At 47.3% G+C, this 20,734-nt stretch overlaps 1 protein-coding gene across 1 annotated transcript in view; it reads right to left on the bottom strand.

Annotated features, from left to right (window-relative positions):
* The window catches only part of TBC1D10A (TBC1 domain family member 10A), a 33,141-nt gene extending 24,165 nt beyond the window's left edge, over nt 1-8,976 (bottom strand). Inside the window, exon 1 of the mRNA XM_070951646.1 lies at nt 8,735-8,976. Coding sequence (XP_070807747.1) covers nt 8,735-8,940 — 206 coding nt within the window. The 5' untranslated portion in view covers nt 8,941-8,976. The remainder of the gene's footprint in view (nt 1-8,734) is intronic.
* Nucleotides 8,977-20,734: the final 11,758 nt, after the last annotated feature.

Genomic DNA, 20,734 nt, shown 5'->3' with positions numbered 1-20,734 from the left:
AGGTTAAAGTGGGGAACGGGGTAATTTTACCCGAATGGCACCTTTCATGCCTGCTTTTGAAAAACCATCTTCTCCAACCAGGAAGAAGCACTTTATAGTCCTTGACTTACAATGGAGTCCAAAGTTTCTGTTGCTAAGTGAAACATTTACCGCTTAGGTGGCATTTTAGTCAATGTTCCCCTTACTCTGGTTTTAAGTCTACTTTTAAAGATTTGTATAACTGTTTTTTTAACTTCCTTCCTTCCTTATTTTCTTCTTAAGCGCCAGACCTTCCTTCCCTTTTTCCCTTTTCCATCTCCTTCCTTCCTTCCCTCCCTTTCCCTTCCTTCTTCCCTCCTTTCCTTTCCTTTTTCCTTCCTTCCTTCCTCCCTCATCTCCTTCTCTCCCTCCCTCCTTTCCCTTCCTTCCTTCCTTCCCTTCTTAAACTCCAGACCTTCCTTCCTTCTTTTTCCCTTTCTCTTCTTCCTTTCTCCCTCCCTTTCCCTTCCTTCCTTCTCTTTTCCCTTTCCCTTCTTCCTTTCTCCCTCCCTTTCCCTTCCTTCCTTCTCTTTTCCCTTTTCCATCTTCTTCCTTCCTTCCTTCCCTTCCTTTCCTTCTTAAACTCCAGACCTTCCTTCCTTCTCTTTTTCCCTTTCCCTTTCCCATCTTCTTCCTTCCTCCCTCCCTCCCTCCTTTCCCTTCCCTCCCTCTTTCCTTCTTAAACTCTAGTCCGTCATTCCTTCCTTCTCTTTTTTGCTTTCCCTCCCTTCCTTCCTTCCTTCCTTCCTTCCTTCCTTCCTTCCTTCCTTCCTTTCCTTCCTCTTAAAATCAAGCCCAGAATTAATGTTGCTAAGTGAGACAATTGTTAAATGACTTGCCCCATTTTACAACTCTTCTTGCCACAGTTGTTAAGTAAATCTGGCTTCTCCTAGACTTTGCTTGCCAGAAGTTCGCAGAAGCGGATCGTATGACCGCAGGACGCTGCTACCGTCATGGCGATAGTAATCGCGCTTAAGACTTATATTCCGCTTCATAGTGCTTTTACAGCCCTCTCTAAGTGGTTTACAGAGTCAGCCTCTTCCCTCCGACAATCTGGGTCCTCATTTTACCCACCTCGGAAGGATGGAAGGCTGAGTCAACCTCGAGCCTGGTGGGATTCGAACTGCCGAACTGCAGCTAGCAGTCAGCTGAAGTAGCCTGCAGTAAGGTAAAGGTATAGGTTCCCCTCGCACATCTGTGCTAGTCGTTCCCGACTCTAGGGGGCGCTGCTCATCTCCGTTTCAAAGCCGAAGAGCCAGCGCTGTCCGAAGACGTCTCCGTGGTCATGTGGCCGGCATGACTCAACGCCAAAGGCGCACGGAACGCTGTTCCCTTCCCACCAAAGGTGGTTCCTATTTCCCTACTTGCATTTTTTACCTGCTTTCGAACTGCTAGGTTGGCAGAAGCTGGGACACGTCACGGGAGCTCCCCCCCCCCCCCCGTTACGCGGTACTAGGGATTCGAACCGCTGAACTGCCGACCTTTCGATCGACAAGCTCAGCCTCTTAGCCACTGAGCCACCACGTCCCTTATGCGCGGTGAGCTTAAGTAGCCTGCAGTACTGCACTCTAACCACTCTATAAATATGAGTCATAAATATGAGTCAGCTGCCAAATGTTTTCATTTTGATCAAGGGACCCTGGGAATGCTGGAAGGGTCGTAAGAAAATCACTCCTAAATCACTTTTCAGTGTCATTGACTTCAAATGGTCACTAAATGAACGGGATGTAAGTGAAGGACTAGTTCTGACTTCTGACTGCTTCATACAATCCATGCCATTGTTTTCTTCTCTTCCTTTTTTTTTTTTTTTTTACTTTTACTTTCTGCCATCTAGACAAAACCTTGCCCTGTCCTGAAAATGCCTCCTGGTTACCTTTGATTTGCATTCATTTTCTACACCTGAAAAATGGCTGTTTTTCCATCACAAGCTTCCTGAAAATCAGCCACGGTGGATAAAAATCGATGATTGTTTTTAAAAAATTAAAAAAAAAATCGGATTTTTAAAATTTAAATCGGAGTGGGGTTTGCTCTCTGTTTGTATACAATTAGTTTGCCCTGCCAATTATTGTATATAAAAAGAACAAATCCCACTGCCTTCTAGCATTGATGATGTAAGCTAGTTGGGTAGTGAAACGTTTGCAACGAACAACCAAGCTGAGAGCAAACACCACCGAGCCCACAGATCTCCTCTTGCTCTTCCTCCTCTCTATAAACCCCACTTCCTTCTAACACTGATGATGCTACCCAGGGTGGATAAAAATCGATGATTTAAAAAAAAATGCATTTTTTAAAAATTTAAACCGGATTTTTTCAATTTAAATCCAATTTTTTTAAAATCGAATTTGTTTCAATAAAATGCTTTTGGAGTAACGATCTATCTAAAGCGAGTTTTCTCTTTAAGATGCATTCATAGTTTAGTTTATACAGCATGAAATGGAGCTGAGTTGCGTAGCGTGAGGCTGTATATTCTGCAATATTGGGACTCTCGGTGAGTCAACAGAGGAGGAGGAGCCGCTGCGGGACAGAGATGACAGCTGCTTTTTAAAAACCATGATTTAAATCGAGTTGATTTAAATCAAGCCGTTTTTTTTTTTTAAACTAGAGATTTAAATCATCATTTAAATTGACTCGATTTAAATTTTAAAATCAAATCCACCCTGAAAGCAGCATTAACAAAACACACTGCCTGGTGGCTCAGCGGCTAAGACGCTGAGCTTGTCGATCAGAAAGGTCGGCGGTTCGGCGGTTCGAATCCCTAGTACAGGTCTCCTGCGTGAGCAGGGGGTTGGACTAGATGCCCTCCAAGGTCCCTTCCAACTCTGTTACTGTTAAGATAACAGCTGGAACCCTCAATTTCCCTTTCATAACAGCAGCCATCCAGATCTTGGATAACAGCAGACAGGGAACCCAAAAAATAAAATAAAAATCACCTTGTTCTGTTATTAAGAAGGAAAGCATTCCTAAACCAGCCGAATTCCTTAATTCTCCGTTCCAACAACAAGCCCCGAAGGATTTACACCTCCATATGCTCCAGCCTAGCAAACCAGAGAGTTGATTTAAAAGAGAGGAAGGGCTGGAAAAAGAAAGTTGAATGCAGCGCTGTTTTTTGCACAATCACACACAAGGGCTCCACAGAACAGGTAGACCTAGTTCCTCGCGTGATTAATCTTGGGAAGAAAAAAAAAAAAAAACTAACCTACATACGCCAGTGGAATATTAATCATTTCCCATGCCTGCCTCTCCAGGAATTGGTCCTTCCTGCCAAAAAAAACTATAGCAAGGTTTACTCAAGAGTAAGCCCAGTTGCTTTTGAACGGAAAGGCTGGAAAAGAAACACAGAACAAATAAGGCCCACTTTTTTCCATATCATTTTTTCCATATTTTTCCATAAGCCCAGCTCCATATGCTTGGAAACCACAGCTTGCAAAGATGAAAAAAAAAAAAAAAGATTAGATAATTAGAACTGCAGAAAAAACAATGGCTACCAACCTGCCTTCCATGGAGGACCTCTATACTGCAGGAGTCAAAAAGAGGGATGTGAAAATATTTACAGACCCCTCGCATCCTGGACATAAATTGTTTCAACTCCTACCCTCAATACGACGCTATAGAGCACTGCACACCAGAACAACTAGACACAAGAACAGTTTTTTCCCGAACGCCATCCCTCTGCTAAACAAATAATTCCCACAACACTGTCAAACTATTCACTAGGTCTGCACTACTATTAATCTTCTCATCGTTCCCACCATCCATCTCCTCCCACTTATGACTGTATGACTGTAACTTGATGCTTATGATTTATATTGCTTCCTAAGTATGATTTGATTGCTTATTTGTACCCCATGAGTATCATTAAGCGGTGCACCTTATGATTCTTAATGAATGTATCTTGTCTTTTATGGTTACTCAAAGCAAATGCACCAAAGACAAATTCCTTGTGTGTCCAATCACACTTGGCCAATAAAGATTATTCTATTCTATTCTATTCTATTCTATTCTATTCTATTCTATTCTATTCTATTCTATTCTATTCTATTCTATTCTCCTTCTTTCCTTATTCCATTCTTTTCATTTTCTATATTCTATTCTATTCATTTTTCTATATTCTATTCTATTCTATTCTATTCTATTCTATTCTATTCTATTCTATTCTATTCTCCTTCTTTCCTTATTCCATTCTTTTCATTTTCTATATTCTATTCTATTCATTTTTCTATATTCTATTCTATTCTATTCTATTCTATTCTATTCTATTCTATTCTATTCTATTCTCCTTCTTTCCTTATTCCATTTTCATTTTCTATATTCTATTCTATTCTATTCTATTCTATTCTATTCTATTCTATTCTATTCTATTCTATTCTATTTTATTCTCCTTCTTTCCTTATTCCATTCTTTTCATTTTCTATATTCTATTCTATTCTATTCTATTCTATTCTATTCTATTCTATTCTATTCTATTCTATTCATTCTATTCTCCTTCTTTCCTTATTCCATTCTTTTCATTTTCTATATTCTATTCTATTCTATTCTATTCTATTCTATTCTATTCTATTCTATTCTATTCTATTCTATTCTATTCTATTCTATTCTCCTTCTTTCCTTATTCCATTCCATTCTTTTCATTTTCTATATTCTATTCCATTCCATTCCATTCCATTTCTATTCTATTCCATTCTAATTTTCTTCTCTTCTCATTTCTCTTCTCTTTTCCCTTCTCTCTTCTCTTCTCTATTAAATTCTAATTCTATTAAATTCTAATTCTATTCTCTATTCCTATTGCTCTTCCTATTCTATTCTATTCTCCCCAAAACCAAAAATTTACTCAAAATGTTTTGAGTGAGTTTCATAAATCAGTAAGCAGTTAAAACTCAACCTCTTGCTCTGTCTCATAATCCCCAACACACACAAATAAAGCACACACAATGTTTAATTTGTGTGTACACACACACACAATCTTGCTAAGCAATACACTCATTTTCTCCCCTCCCCATAAAAGACACAGTTTGAGACCACACTAAAAATTTCTTTCTTGGCTATCTTTTGAAAACTTAGTTTTTTTTCCCAGTGTTTTATTTGCCGAGATTGATTTTTTTTTTCTTTTTCTATTTTTCAGTTCTTTAATTTAAAAAGAAAAAAAAAAACTCAGTCTGTTTTTACGTACCGCATTTCACATTAGTGGAGTTAGAAATAAAATATACAAACCTTGGCTAACTTTGGAAAGGCTAAAAGGCAGGTTTTAATAGTCCCGCCGAGACTGCCTTTGGTGTTATTGCTTTTCTAACCAGGTTACCGAAGTCACCCATTCGCACAACGTATTAAACTGTTGAGTTTAATATCAAGCAAATGAAGTTTCCCACTTTTTTTCTTGATTTCGGGAAGTAGCCAAGAGCTTTAAATCGGGGCTCAGAAAGAACGGAATGCGAGCTTCGGAATGCACCTGAGCATGTGAAGAGTGCTTTCGCCCTAGGACTAAGCCAGGGGTCTCTTAAGCCATTTCAAGACTTGTGGACTTCAACTCCCAGAATTCCAGAGCCAGCATGTGGATTTGTGGCTGGCTGGGGAATTCTGGGAGTTGAAGTCCACCAGTCTTAAAGTGGTACATCCCTGGTCATAAAGGAAGCTGGGGGGGGGGGTTAAACCCCCTCCTCCTCCTCCAAAGATAGCTACTATCCATCTTTTGGGCCTGGGCAAACTCAAGGCCTCCCACCACATCTGGACAGGGCAGTCCCAAATAAAACACAAAGTTTTATTTCAGGCTAACCCAAACGGAGGCGGCAAGAGTGTCTCTGCCCATGGGAAAAGGGCTTTCACCCCACCCAGCTTGCCCGAAAAGTCCCTCCATGTTTTTACCCCTGCCCCAATAATGCACCATCTCTGGGGTTTTACCCCTGCCCCAATAATGCACCATCCTACATGGGGCTGTTGCAATAGGGGAATGGGGGAGGGTGTCTCTCGAGGTTCTGGGTTCAGGTCCTGCGGTTGCTTTATTTTAAGAGCAGGAAGCAAATTTTGAAAATCAAACCAACAATCCCCCTAAGCCAGAGGTCTGCAACTTGAAGACGGGTGGACTTCAACTCCCAGAATTCCCCAGCCAGCCAGCTGGCTGGGGAATTCTGGGAGTTGAAGTCCACCCGTCTTCAAGTTGCAGAAGTCGGGACGCCCCCCTGATCGAAACTAACCCAACGGTTAAAGCCGGTTTGTTAAAGAGAAGTGGGATTCTAGGCAACCGAAGAGAAAGCCAGACGAAGGCGGCTCAGGCCGGGTCTGGAAAAAAGGGGCCAAAGTCCATGTCAAGAGTGCCCTCCCGACCCTTGTGCCTTTGCAAAATGTTCTCTCCTGCAGGAGGGCCTCTGCCCATAGAAGGAGGGCCCAGTGTCCCCCCGCCCCTATTCGGATCTCTTAGAACCCCCTCCTTTCCTTTAATGAGAGTCCTGCTTGTGCCAGGAACCCCCCTCGCCCCCAATGCTACCCCCGTTCCCCTCCCCAGCGAGAGCCCCCCAACCCATAACTCTAATCCACCCCACCCCAAAAACACAGCCCTCCTGCCAATCTAGCAACAGTGCCCCTGCCCATGGCAAGAGTGCCACCAATCTACTCACTGAAGAGCAGCCCTGATGGCAAGAGTGCCACCTTCCCCAAAGAGTAGCCCTGCTGATGGCAAAAGCACCCCTACCCATGTCAAGAGTGCCACTCAACCCTCGCCAAAGAGCAGTCTCGATAGCGAGAGCGCCCCTGCCCATGGCAAGAGTGCCACTCAATCTAGTCACTGAAGAGCAGCCCTGATGGGCAGAGTGCCCCTCCAGCCCCCAAGAGCGCCCCTGCCCATGTCAAGAGTGCCGCCCTCCCCTCCCACCCTAAGAGCAGCCCTGCTGACAGCAAGAGTGCCCCTGCCATGTCAAGAGTACTGCCCTCCACTCCACAGGTGACGGCGAGTGTGCCCCTGCCCATGGCCAGAGTGCCGCCCTCCCCTTCCCCCCCTAAAGAGCAACCCTGCTGATGGCGAGAGCGCCCCTGCCCATGTCAAGAGGGCCACCTTCCCCAAAGAGCAGCCCTGCTGATGGCAAGAGCACCTCTGCCCATGTCAAGAGTGCCATTCAACCCTCTGCTAAGAGCAGCCTTGCTGATGGCAAGAGTGCCCCTGCCCATGGCCAGAGTGCCACCCTCCCCTTCCCCCCCCAAAGAGCATCCCTGCTGATGGCAAGAGCACCCCTAACCATGTCAAGAGTGCCACCCTCTCCTCCCCTAAGAGCAGCCTTGCTGACGGCAAGAGTGCCCCTGCCCATGTCAAGAGTACCGCCCTCCCCTCCCCAGGTGACAGCGAGAGTCCCCCTGCCCATGGCCAGAGTGCCGCCCTTCCCTTCCCTCCCCCCAAAGAGCAGCCCTGCTGATGGCGAGTGTCCCTGCCCATGTCAAGAGTGCCACTCAACCCTCCCCAAAAATCAGCCTTGCTGGTGGCAAGAGTGCCCCTGCCCATGGACAGTGTCTCTCCCCTCCCAAAAGAGCAGCCCTGCTGATGGCGAGAGCACCCCTGCCCATGTCAAGAGTGCCACTCAACCCTCCCCTCCCCAAAGAGCAGCCCTGCTGATGGCAAGAGCACCTCTGCCCATGTCAAGAGTGCCATTCAACCCTCTGCTAAGAGCAGCCTTGCTGATGGCAAGAGTGCCCCTGCCCATGGCCAGAGTGCCACCCTCCCCTTCCCCCCCCAAAGAGCATCCCTGCTGATGGCAAGAGCGCCCCTGCCCATGTCGAGAGTGCCAATGAACCCAAAGAGCAGCCTTGCTGGTGGCAAGAGCGCCCCTGCCCATGTCAAGCCATTGAACCTTCCCCAAAAATCAGCTTTGCTGACGGCGAGAGTGCCCCTGCCCATGGACAGAGTGCCACTCAACCCTCCCCTCCCCAAAGAGCAGCCCTGCTAATGGCGAGAGCACCCCTGCCCATGGACAGAGTGCCACTCAACCCTCCCCTCCCCAAAGAGCAGCCCTGCTAATGGCGAGAGCACCCCTGCCCATGTCAAGAGTGCCACTCAACCCCCACCAAAAAAGCAGCCTTGCTGGTGGCAAGAGTGCCCCTGCCCATGTCAAGAGTGCCATTGAACCTTCCCCAAAGAGCAGCCCTGCTGATGGCAAGAGCGCCCCTGCCCATGTCGAGAGTGCCAATGAACCCAAAGAACAGCCTTGCTGGTGGCAAGAGCGCCCCTGCCCATGTCAAGCCATTGAACCTTCCCCAAAAATCAGCTTTGCTGACGGCGAGAGCGCCCCTGCCCATGTCAAGAGTGCCACTCAACCCTCCCCCCAAAGAGCAGCCCTGCTGGTGGCAAGAGTGCCCCTGCCCATGTCAAGAGTGCCACCCTCCCCTCCCCAAAGAGCAGCCCTGCTGACGGCGAGAGCGCCCCTGCCCATGTCAAGAGTGCCTCCCTGCCCTCCCGTCCCCAAAGAGCAGCCCTGCTGGTGGCAAGAGTGCCCCTGCCCATGTCAAGAGTGCCTCCCTGCCCTCCCCTCCCCCTCCCCAGGTGGCGGCGAGAGCGCCCCTGCCCATGTCAAGAGTGCCACTCAACCCTCCCCCCCCAAAGAGCAGCCCTGCTGATAGCAAGAGTGCCCCTGCCCATGGACAGAGTGCCTCCCTGCCCTGCCGTCCCCTCCCCCCCAAAAAAATCAGCCCTGCTGATGGCAAGAGTGCCCCTGCCCATGTCCAGAGCGCCCCAGCCACTCACGGCGCCTCCGGAGGCTCCGCGGCGTCCTCTCTGTCGGCCACCAGGAAGCCGAACTTGTCGACGCGCCGCTCGCCGCCGCCGCCCGCGTCGCCCGCCGAGCTCCGCGAGTCCAGCTCGCCGCCTCCCTCCTGCTCCTGCTCCGCCTCGGCCGCGTCGTCGTCGTCGTCCTGGGCGGCCAGCGGGGCTCGGGGCTCCGGAGATCCCATCCCGTCGCCGCGCAGCCTCCCGCCTCCGTCAGCCCCGCCGCCGCCGCGGCTCTGAGCCCTCGACGCCCCCTCAGCGGTAGCCGCGGCCCGCCGGAGCGCGCCCATTGGACGAGCCTCCGCCGCGCCCGCCCCCCGCCGCCCGCATTGGACGGAGCGCCTCGGACGCCGCCGCGCCTTAGGTCGCCCGCGCTGCCAATCCGCCGCTTTGTTCCCGCCCCCGCCGCTGAATGGCGGGGCCCGCTGGCCAATGGCGCCTTCTCTCCTCCGCCCCTCCCCTTCTGGAACTTCTGGCCTGCGCAAAAGTTGGCAGAAAGTGTCCAGATTTCCAGGGGGCGCTAAACTACCCCCTTCAGCCTTAACCGTGGCTTATTGAATAAACTATGAACAAGCCATGAATCGCAGTTAGCACACCGTATTGTTGTCCCCAAACATGCTGAACCAAAGCAAGCCGGCCAAATTGCAGGTCTCATGAGACGCTCATGTGATACTTGATGCAACTTGTTGACTTAATCATGATTTATCCAAAAAAAAAAAAAAAAAAAGGCTCCAGTGCCAGAATCTGCACTAGGCTACAAGGTAGTTGGTGAGCTTTCAACCCCCTTAAGTCACCCGAATCCAGCCATGTCTCTGGGCTGCAGATTTCATTAGCCATGTTCTTACAAACCAAGATTAAAGCAGGTTTTCATAATTAACCTTACATTGTTTACTCCAGCGTAAGTAACAACACACATTTCTGGGGGAGGAAACGTGCAGATAATCTTAAGAAATTTATGTAATATTTCAGTTTCTTTAGTTTAATTACTGTATCTAGTGAGTTAAAAAATAGATCACTTGTTTACACACCTTAAACCACAAACAAGCCAGCTTTGAAACGCGTTACCTACAATTTATTATACAATATCATGTATAATAAATATACATTATATTAATTATAATTAAAACTAATTATTAGTTGTGTTGATATTAATTTATCTCCCAAATGAGACTCGAGGCAGTGCACCTAACTTAAAGTCAAACCAATATATACGATTAAAAAAACAAAGGAAAGTAATGATAGCTAAAACCAAACCCAACTTCAATCATTAAAACAAGAAACTCATAGTGATGACCTCACTAGCTTCCAAACCCCAAGATTAATAGCCAGATTATGGTTTACTCTGCGAATCTACAAAGTGTGTTTCTATAAATCATAGATTAAGCAAGAATTAAGCAAGAATAGGTTTAATAATAACATACAATTTATCACAAATAGCGTTTAGCTTATCTGGACTCAAAAGTTTATCTTGTTTTGTCTAAGATTGATGACATGAATCCGTATTTTTCAAACCTAGCAACTTTTAAGATGTGTGGATGTTAACTCCCAGAATCCATGCTGGCTGGGGAAATTCTGGGGATTGAAATCCACACATCTAAAATTTGACAAGTTTAAAAAATAGTGATATACAACAACTTCGATTGTGCCAGCTGTGGATGCCTGAAGATATCTGGAGAGGTTCTATTGAATTTATACTGTAAATTTATCATTTACACTCTGCTCTGATGCAGCCCCACCCAAAGCAGACCATGGTAAAAAAAAAAAAAAATGCATCAATTAATTTAAATCTAATTAAGAAAAAAATGTGAAAAACATTGAATTGCACTCAAAAAAACTTTAATTAAAGAGAAAAGGCTTAGCTTTTAATGAATCCAGAATATGAACAATGTGCTAGAGAGATCATTGCACTTAGCTGCTTTGGGGGTTCCTTTTTATGGGGGCAGGCGGGGAAAATTCGGGGGTGCTTTTTTTCATTTCAAGCCAGGCTCTACACTTTTAAATGCAAAATTTTTGCTTTGCAATTTTTTTTCCCCAAAAGAAAAGCTTGCAGATGCTGCCACCTGCTGACCAATGTAGCCCTTCAAATTGGCAGAAGTTATAATAAATAGGTGGCCCATTTAATCATCATTTATTGAATCAACCGACTTACCTGTCGTTGCACAAAATATGGGCTGTGGGATAAACCAGATAGGAAACGATTCGAGTTTGTTGTAAAGGCTGCATCTGACAGAATCTTGCAAGCCTCAACGTATAATTCTATTTCCGTGCTGATTTGTTCCCTGTGACTATCATTAAGTGTTGTACCTTATGATTCTTGACGAACGTATTTTTTCTTTTATGCACACTGAGAGCCTATGCACCGAAGACAAATTCCTTGTGTGTCCAATCACACTTGGCCAATAAAGAATTCTATTCTATTCTATTCTATTCTATTCTATTCTATTCTATTCTATTCTATTCTATTCTATTCTATATTCCATTCTATATTCTATTCTATTCTATTCTAACTCTCTGGGCAGCGGCCTGTTCGAGATCGGGCAAGGGCCTGTGCCAGTGGTGAAATTCATTTTTTTTTACTACCGGTTCTGTGGGCGTGGCTTGGTGGGCATGGTGTGGCTTAGTGGGCATGGCTTGGTGGGCGTGGCAGGGGAAGGATACTGCAAAGTCTCCATTCCCACCCCACTCCAAGGGAAGGGTACTGCAAAATCTCCATTCCCACCCCACTCCAAGGGAAGGGTACTGCAAAATCTCCATTCCTACCCGACTCCAGGAGAAGGATACTGCAAAATCCCCATTCCCTCCCCACCAGAGACCAGTAGTAGTAGTACAACCTATACAAGGCCAGGTTAGTTGCTCAAGGCTTCGCCCAGAGGTTCCCGGAAGATTACACCGACACATACTCCCCTACCGTGAGAGCAGAAAGCGTCAAGAGCGCACTCGTAATTGCCTCCGTACTAGGGCTAGAGGTACACCAATTCGACGTGCAGACGGCCTACTTACACGCCAAGCTAGATAAGGAAATATACGTCAGAGTGCCGCACACAGAGACCAACAAAGGGGACACCTAGCTGCTCAACAAGAGCCTCTATGGACTGAAACAATCCGGTAAACGCTGGTACGAGTGCTTAGTCGGAGTATTGAAGTCGATGGGATTTACTGCAACCACAGCCGACAACTGTTTCTTCACCAGAAGTGGAGAAGAATCCCCTGAATACATCCTAGTCTACCTGGACGACATTCTATATATCAGCAAACACAAGGACAGAGCGTGAAGCATTTGCCCACGGGTTGAACGCACACTTCACATTGAAATATTTAGGAAGAATAAACAAGTACTTAGGGGTGCAAATCGACAAAACACCCAAGGGGTTCCGGCTGTCTCAGAAAGAGAAAATAAATGAACTATTGCACAAGTGCAACATGGCAGATGCCAAAGGGTGCGAGACCCCCATGCAACCGGACTTCTTAAAGAATACACATGGCGAGTCCCCTGAATTCAAGGACAACACCCTATACAGATCCACCATAGGCTCACTCCTGTACATCGCCAACTGGACAAGACCAGACATCGCCCTGTCGGTTAATCTACTGTCCAGGCACGTAGGTAGACCCACAATGTACCACTGGGACGCTGTAAAGAGAGTGCTGAGGTACCTAAAGTACAGCGCCGATGCCTGCCTGCTCCTAGAGCCAAGTACATCTAGCGGGCCAGTCCTCACCTGCTACGCCGATGCTGATTGGGCCGGAGACACCAAGAGCAGGAAAAGCACCTCGGGGTACGTATTCTACCTAAACGATAGCCCAGTGCACTGGTACACGGGCAAACAAAATTTGGTAGCCACCTCGACCACGGAGGTGGAGTACATATGCCTATCCAAGGCTGCCAACAATCTTATATGGCTCGATGACCTGCTCACCAGCATCTGCGCACATTATTTATTTTAATAATTATATTCAGACCTAGGAAAAACATTCCACTTGCATTTCTCGTGACTTAATTTTAGAATTCACAAAGAGCTCTTCATGAAAGGGGAAGATATTGTCTTCTAAGTATTGTCCTCTGGGATAAAAAAAAAAAAAGTCCATTACAATTTTGCAGTGTTTTAATTTGATTGCTGCCGCATTCCTTGTTACGTTACCATGTTTTCTTCGGGCATAGGGTGAAATTGAGGGTGGGGAGCGATATTAAAACTAGAAGTTGATCTTGATCTGAGATGATAACTACCCCTCGTAAGCGCTGACGAGAGTGCGACTTGGCCTTTTGCTGTCTGCGACGGTTTATACAGCCCACTCCCAAATGCTACTTCTGCAAAAGGAAGTCTAGCCTCTGTAGCAGCTGTGTCTTTTCAGCCTCTCTCCAGGAAAGAGAGCTGGGGCAAAACAGAGGAAACAGTTACCACGAAGGTGGACGCCCAGGGCCTCCTTGGTCAAGAAAACTTGGAACTCATCTCACGAGGTCACGTGGGAAATGTCTAGCCTGCTATGCTCTGAATTGAGATCCACGTTTGGGTCAAGGGTTTTTGGGAAAACCTTTTCTCCTTCTGAAAATTGTTTTCTTACTTTGTAGAAACAGGCAACTATACCTGTGAATTCTGTGGCAAGCAGTACAAGTACTCCACGCCATACCAGGAACATGTGGCCCTTCACGCACCGATCCGTGAGTATCCAGCTGTGACACAGCAACCGGGGAGACCCCGGGATCCAGGATCTTTCAAGGCAGAGGCCAATCGCACCTCTAAAGCGATCACGAGGGACAGCCCAGTACCGGCATATCTTCCTGATAGCTGTACTTTGGGGATATACTTTGTTGTGGCCCCGCCCTCTGAGCCTGTCCCATCGGAGGAAGAAAGCTCCGAGCATGAGGAAGAGGAGTCAGCCAGGCCTCCCTCTCCAGGCCCCTCCCCTCTGGCACTGTCTCAGGTGCCGGCCGAGGGAGAGGAGATTAGCCGGGAGACAGGTGGCTCGGATCAGAGTGACGAAGAAACATCATTCCTGGACGCACGCCTCCGAAGGCGTGATAAACGATTGCAGCAGCTCAGGAGGCGTGCTAGGGATTAGAACTGAGTCACTGGACCACACGCCAGAGACTATATAATAGAGGGTGGTGGCCAGCGATCCTTGTGACGAACAAAAGTAAACCTTGGATAGTCACTAAAGCCTCGTCCGGAAACTGCTGAGAGGAATATTATTCTGATTGGACTTTTGAACGCTAAGTATCTTATCTTTCTGTTTTGTGGAAATAAACGCATTTGGCAGACGGTGTGTAAATCGCTGCCAAGTTGGAGATAAAGACCTGGGTGTGTGCCAAAGTGTTTCCTTAACCCTCGGCTGGCTGTGTTTGTGTGTGTGTGTGTGGACGGGGACAGATCATACTTTGAGAGAAGGAGTTGTTCATATTTCAGTGCAAATAGTCAGGCCAGATTGCCTATAATTGTTAATACTATATTAAACTGTAAATAAAATTATACCTGTATTTTGCACTTTACACATTTTTGACAATGTAGATTTTTCAGCTGGACCCATCACCTGCTTATGGCTTATATAAGATACCGTAGCTGTTTCTTCTCAGTAAATTGAAATATTCAAAAGTGTGGGAACCCCATTCGCTTACTGGTTGCAGCCATCCACTTCCAAGGACCGGCCACTCGGTCCTATTCTCCTCCCTGCACCTGTCCCTAGTCAGAGGGACCGCCTCTGTCCTCCACCACCTCTTCTGCCAGGTCACCCGGGCTCCTTTGCCCTCTGAATCTCCAGCGGCAGTCTTGACACTCTTACTCAGTTAAAGCCTGCTCGGATTTTGCTTTCCATTGGACTGGTTGAAAGCCCAAGAAGTAGGACAGGAAAGCCTCCTTCAGCTCAAGCATCTAGCCCTCATTGCCCCAGGCAGTATGTAGCCTCATGACAAACAGTCCCCTCCATTGTCCCCCCTTTCAGTCCATTGAGGTCGGTGGCCATCACCTCGTCCCCACGGAAGCAGATTCTGCACGTTAACGCTAATTTCTTGAGGAAAGACTTCCTTTGGCCTGTCCTGATCTGTTAGGACTGCTGTTTTGAGGGGGAGAACGGCATCCTCACCTTCATGTCTGCACCTCAGCATGTGGCTCTTTTTCTAAGATGAATAGCCCCAGTCTTGTAATCTGGGGGTTTTGTGGGCAAGTGCTGTTGCAGAGGCTTCGTAGGGGAATCGGTGGTGTCAAATTCAACGCATCCTTCTGTCTTCTTACGCTGCGGAGAAGATTGCCTGTAGCCTGCTGATAAGACGACTGTCTTATCAGGGAGATGAACGGCATACACTGTAATTTTTGGAGTATAAGATGCTCTGGACTATAAGATGCACCTACCTTTTTTGGTGAGGAAAACAAGAAAAAGAAATCTGCCTCTGCCTCCCAGCAATTTTGCCTCGTTACAGCAAAATAGCCTGCTTTACTTTCATTTTTATTTTCAGCATAGCTTGAGTAGCACCAAACAAAAAAAAAAAAATTGTTCCCAGCCATTTACCTCTTTGCAGCAAGCAGCAGAGGCCAGGCAAAACAGCTGAGAGTCGCGCTGCCATCCAATCAACTTGTGCTAATTAGGCTGTGCTGAAGCTGAAATGGGCTGTTTCTTCTTGTTTCTTGCTGCAAGGAGGTAAATCGCTGGGAGGCAGAGGCCAAGGGGTGGGGGCGAGTGGGTGGGTCAAGGGTCAGGGCCAAAGGTCAGGGGTCAGGGCCAAAGGTCAGGGGGTCAAAGGTCAAAAGGTCAGGGGGTCAAAGGTCAAAAGGTCAAAGGTCAAAAGGTCAGGGGTCAAAGGTCAAGGTCAAAAGGTCAGGGGGTCAAGGTCAAAAGGTCATGGGGTCAAGGTCAAAAGGTCAGGGGGCAAAGGTCAGGGGTCAAGGTCAAAGGTCAAGGTCAAAAGGTCAAAGGTCAGGGGTCAAAAGGTCAAAGGTCAAAAGGTCAGGGGTCAAAGGTCAGGGGGTCAAGGTCAAAAGGTCAGGGGGTCAAGGTCAAAAGGTCAGGGGGTCAAGGTCAAAGGTCAAGGTCAAAAGGTCAAAGGTCAGGGGTCAAAAGGTCAAAGGTCAGGGGTCAAAAGGTCAGGGGTCAAAGGTCAGGGGTCAAGGTCAAAAGGTCTGGGGTCAAGGTCAAAAGGTCAGGGGTCAAGGTCAAAGGTCAAAAGGTCAAGGGTCAGGGGTCAAAAGGTCAGGGGTCAAAAGGTCAGGGGTCAAAGGTCAAAAGGTCAGGGGTCAAGGTCAAAAGGTCAAGGTCAAAAGGTCAAAAGGTCAAGGTCAAAAGGTCAAAAGGTCGGGGTCAAAGGTCAAAAGGTCAGGGGTCAAAAGGTCAAGGTCAACAGGTCAGGGGTCAAAGGTCAGGGGTCAAAAGGTCATAGGTCGGGGGGGTCAATGGTCGGGGGTCAAAGGTCATTTTTATTTTCAGCATAGCTTGAGTAGCACCAAACAAAAAAAAATTGTTCCCAGCCATTTACCTCTTTGCAGCAAGCAGCAGAGGCTAGGCAAAACAGCTGAGAGTCGGGCTGCCATCCAATCAACTTGTGCTAATTAGGCTGTGCTGAAGCTGAAATGGGCTGTTTCTTCTTGTTGCTTGCTGCAAGGAGGTAAATCGCTGGGAGGCAGAGGTCAAGGGGTGGGGGCGAGTGGGTGGGTCAAGGGTCGGGGCCAAAGGTCAGGGGTCAAGGTCAAAGGTCAGGGGGTCAAAGGTCAGGGGGTCCAAGGTCAAAGGGTCAAGGACAAAAGGTCAAGGGGTCAAAGGTCAAGGGGTCAGGGGTCAAAAGGTCAAGGTCAAATGGTCAAGGTCAAAGTCAAAGAGTCAGGGGGGGTCAAAGGTCAGGGGTCAAAGGTCGGGGTCAAAGGTTGGGGTTAGGGGTTAGGGTTTAAGGTTAGGGTTTATTGTTTAGGGTTAGGGTTCTCCACACAGCCTACCACCATGATAAAGTAATATCTCAATAGCTTCAAAGCTATTGCTAAGGGACAGAAAACAGTGCCCTCCTGTGGCCCAAGCAGATACAGCAGCCAGGAAAAAAAAGAAAAAAACCCCTTTTTAATAGCATTTAAAGATTATTATTCTGTATCTTTATTATTAAAAGCCTTATTAATATTAATAGAGCAACGGGAGGCCCAGGAGCTACATAACAGGCAAAAAGAAAGAATCTTGCTTCAAATGCCTTTACCTGTGGTCAAAAGGTCTACAACGGCCTCCACGCTAACGTTGACAGAAAACAGCGGCATCGTGCAGTCCAAGCAGGGATCGCAGCAACCAAAAGAAAGAAACTTTTTAAATGGAGTTTTAGGGTTGTTATGCTATTCCTTCTTGGACCACAGGAGGGCACTGTTTTCTCCAGGGTTGCGGAACTAGCACAGAAAAATCTTAAAATGCCATCCGAAAGGTTTATTTGTTTTTGCGGCTGCGATACCTGTTTTTTTTTTTTTTTTTTTTAATTTGATTTATATGCCGCCCTTCTCCGAAGACTCAGGGCGGCTTACAATGTGCTCAGCAATAGCCTTCATCCTTTTGTATATTTATACAAAGTCAGCTTCTTGCCCCCACAAACTGGGTCCTCATTTCACCCACCTTAGAAAGGATGGAAGGCTGAGTCAACCTTGAGCCTTGGCGAGATTCGAACCCTGCAGTAATTGCAGGCAGCTGGTCTTAATAAGCTTAATAACAGGGTGCCTTAAACCCCTGTACCACCAAGGCTCTGTTTTGGCCACACGAGGGCACAGTTTTCCGTCCCGTGACTTCAAAGTTATCGCTAACGTGCAGAAAATTGTGCCATCCTGTGGTCAAAGCAGGTATCGCAGCCACAAAAAGAAAGAAACCTTTTCGATGGCATTTTAAGATTCTTCTGTGCCAGTTCCGCAACCCTGGAGAAAACAGTGCCCTCCTGTGGTCCAGCCAGAGGTGGTATTTGCCGGTTCTCCGAACTACTCAAATTTTCCGCTACCCGGTTCTCCAGAACCTGTCGGAACCTGCTGGATTTCACCCCTGGCGAGCGCACGAATCTCCACTGACGGTGATGAAAAAGTCATTTTGGCCAAGGAATGCTGGGAATGCACACAGGAACGCACACAGAGAGCCAGAGGGTAGAATAACAGAATCTTGAAAGCATCGCATATTACATACTGAAGAAGATCAAACTGGGGCAGTCTTGAGTGTTTTTCCTCACCTGCCTCGCCCCATGTTTACCGTGGTTGAATTCCTTCTTCAAGGCCTCCCCAGGTTTCCCTCCCTCCGAAGGGAAAATCCTCCCCTTGCCCCAGATGGCTCTCCTCCCCCTCTCTCTTGACCCCTCACCCCCGTGACTCCTCCAATGGCAATGAAGTACCCCCAGTAAGTAAGTAAGTAAAAGCAAACGGACGCTGTTTAATAGCAGATCAATGTGTAGCTCTCTAACTGGCTACGCCAGCTTTCCAAAGTGCTGTTTCCAGAGAGGGCACGAAACCCACGCTTCACTCTGTATTCCCTTGATAGAGTTCAGATGCAATCCGTGCCCAGTCTCGATTGGCAGTGAGTCCTGTTGGCATCGGTGGCTCTTCTGGGGATAGATTTCCCCCCGTCTAACTCAAAAGCCCTGAATTGCAAGCTACCCTTCCCAGCACCGCTGGAAATATCAGGATTGGTGCAAATATGGTTAAAGTACCAGCTCAGAGACCCTAAACCAGGGGTCCCTAGTACAGGTCTCCTGTGTGAGCGGGGGGGAGGGGGGTTGGACTAAATGACCTCCGAGGTCCCTTCCAACTCTGTTACTGTTACACGGAACTGTTCCCTGGTATCCGGAAGGTCGGGGCCATTTCCCTAGACCAGTGATGGCGAACCTGTTTGCCGTCGCAGGCCAAAAGCAGGGGGAGCATTGGAGGGGGGGTGTCCCGTGTCTGCATGCCCACACCCATAATCCAAGGCCGCCCCACGCCCAACCCCCCGTGCATGCACACAAGACACCCCCCACACACACATACACACTTCCCCTGCTTTTTGGCTCGCGATGGCACCGGAAGGCCCATTTTTCACCCTCCCCAGGCTCCAGAGTCTTTCTAGGAGCCTGGGGAGGGCAAAAATGGCCTTCCCAACCCCAGCTCGTTTCCTGACTTCCGGTGGGCCCGGAAGACCCCAAAATCAGCTGCGTGCATGCGTGCTGGAGCAGAGTTAGGGCAATGCTCGCATGCCCACAGATATGGCTCCGTGTGCCACCTGTGGCACGCGTGCCATAGGTTCGCCATCACGGACCTAGACTGTTGTTTATTTAGGGTATCGGCCTCCTCCTCCTCCTCCTCCTCCTCCCATTCTCCTCCTTTCCACAAACCACGCTCTCTTCTAGCACTGATGTTGTTACCCTCCTCCTCCTCCTCCTTTCTGCAAACCCCACTCCCTTCTATCATTGATTACGTTATCTAGTTGGGTAATGAAATGTTTGCACGAAAACCACCAAGTTCAGAGAGCACCAAGGACCCCACAGTTCTCCTCCTCCTCCTCCTCCTCCTCCTCCTCCTCCTCCTCCTCCTCCTCCTCCTCTTCCTTTCTGCAAACCCCACTCCCTTCTATCATTGATTACGTTACCTAGTTGGGTAATGAAACGTTTGCACGAAAACCACCAAGTTCAGAGAGCACCAAGGACCCCGCAGTTCTCCTCCTCCTCCTCCTCCTCCTCTCTGCAAACCCCACTCCCTTCTATCATTGATTACGTTATCTAGTTGGGTAATGAAACGTTTGCAAGAAAACCACCAAGTTCAGAGAGCACCCTCCTTTCGACCCTGAGCTACCAATATTCTCCTCCAGAGTTAATAAGTGCTGGAAAAGGCATTTAGAGAGACCTTGAAGGCCCTTTCCGATGACTTCTTTCGCTTCGCCACGGAGGGTTATATAAATCTTTTGGAAAGGCGAGCCGCCTAACAGCAAAAATGGAGATGATTCATTGTGCCGTGGGACACAAGTGAGAATCCAGCCAAGAGTTTCTACCATGGGAGAAAGCACGTTAATGGCATTTTCTCTGCAGATTGATTCATGAGACTGTCTTTCGGGGAATTCTAAAAAGCCTTCGCTGCTGAATCGGAATATTTACAGGCCAGGCTGAGATTCTTTTGCAAGGGAAGGGCTCCATCCAATTCGGCTTCAACTTTTTATTTTTATTTTTATTTTTTTTAATTTTATTACGAAATTTATACGCCACCCATCTCACCAAGGGGCAACTTCCAGAACCTGGAGAGCGACCATTGACATGATTTCCTGGCATTTCCTTAATTGAACTGCCTTGCAAAATCCGTAGGTAGAAAGATTACATTCAAGAAATAATGAAAGGTACAGTATGAGATGGGGAAACTCATCAAATTTGCAGATGACACCAAGCTGGCAGGAATAGCCAACACTTCCGGAAGACGATAGGCTCAAGATACAGAAGGATCTTGACAGACTTGAACATTGGGCGCTATCTAACAAAATGAAATTCAACATCTTATCCATCAATCAAATCTTATCCATCAATCAAATCAAACTGTACATTTGATTTCACGTACGGCCCGGGCCCGCAAAATAGACCAGATGTAACCCCCATCTCTAAACAAGAAATTAAAAAAAAAAACCTTCGGTATTTATTCTGCCCATCTAAAATCCCTCTCGGAATAATAGAATAACCAGAGTTGGAAGGGACCTTGGAGGTCCTTCTAGTCCAAAACCCCCTGCTTAGGCAGGAAACCCTACACCACTTCAGACAAATGGTTATCCAACCTCTTCTTAAAAACTTCCAGTGTTGGAGCATTCACAACTTCTGGTGGCAAGTGGTTCCACTGGTTAATTGTTCTCACTGTCAGGAAATTCCTCCTTAGTTCTAAGTTGCTTCTCTCCTTGATGAGTTTCCACCCATTGCTTCTTGTCCTGCCTTCAGGTGCTTTGGAGAATAGCTTGACTCCCTCTTCTTTGGGGCAGCCCCGGAGATATTGGAAGACTGCGATCATGTCTCTCCTAGTCCTTCTTTTCATTAAACTAGACATACCCAGT

Source organism: Pituophis catenifer, unplaced genomic scaffold, assembly GCF_029215685.1.
Source record: "Pituophis catenifer annectens isolate HBS135680 unplaced genomic scaffold, rPitCat1.0.hap2 SCAF_10, whole genome shotgun sequence".
Taxonomy (NCBI): Eukaryota; Metazoa; Chordata; class Lepidosauria; order Squamata; family Colubridae; genus Pituophis; species Pituophis catenifer.
Note: the sequence above shows the minus strand (reverse complement) of the source record. Positions and strands in the feature narration are given on the sequence as shown.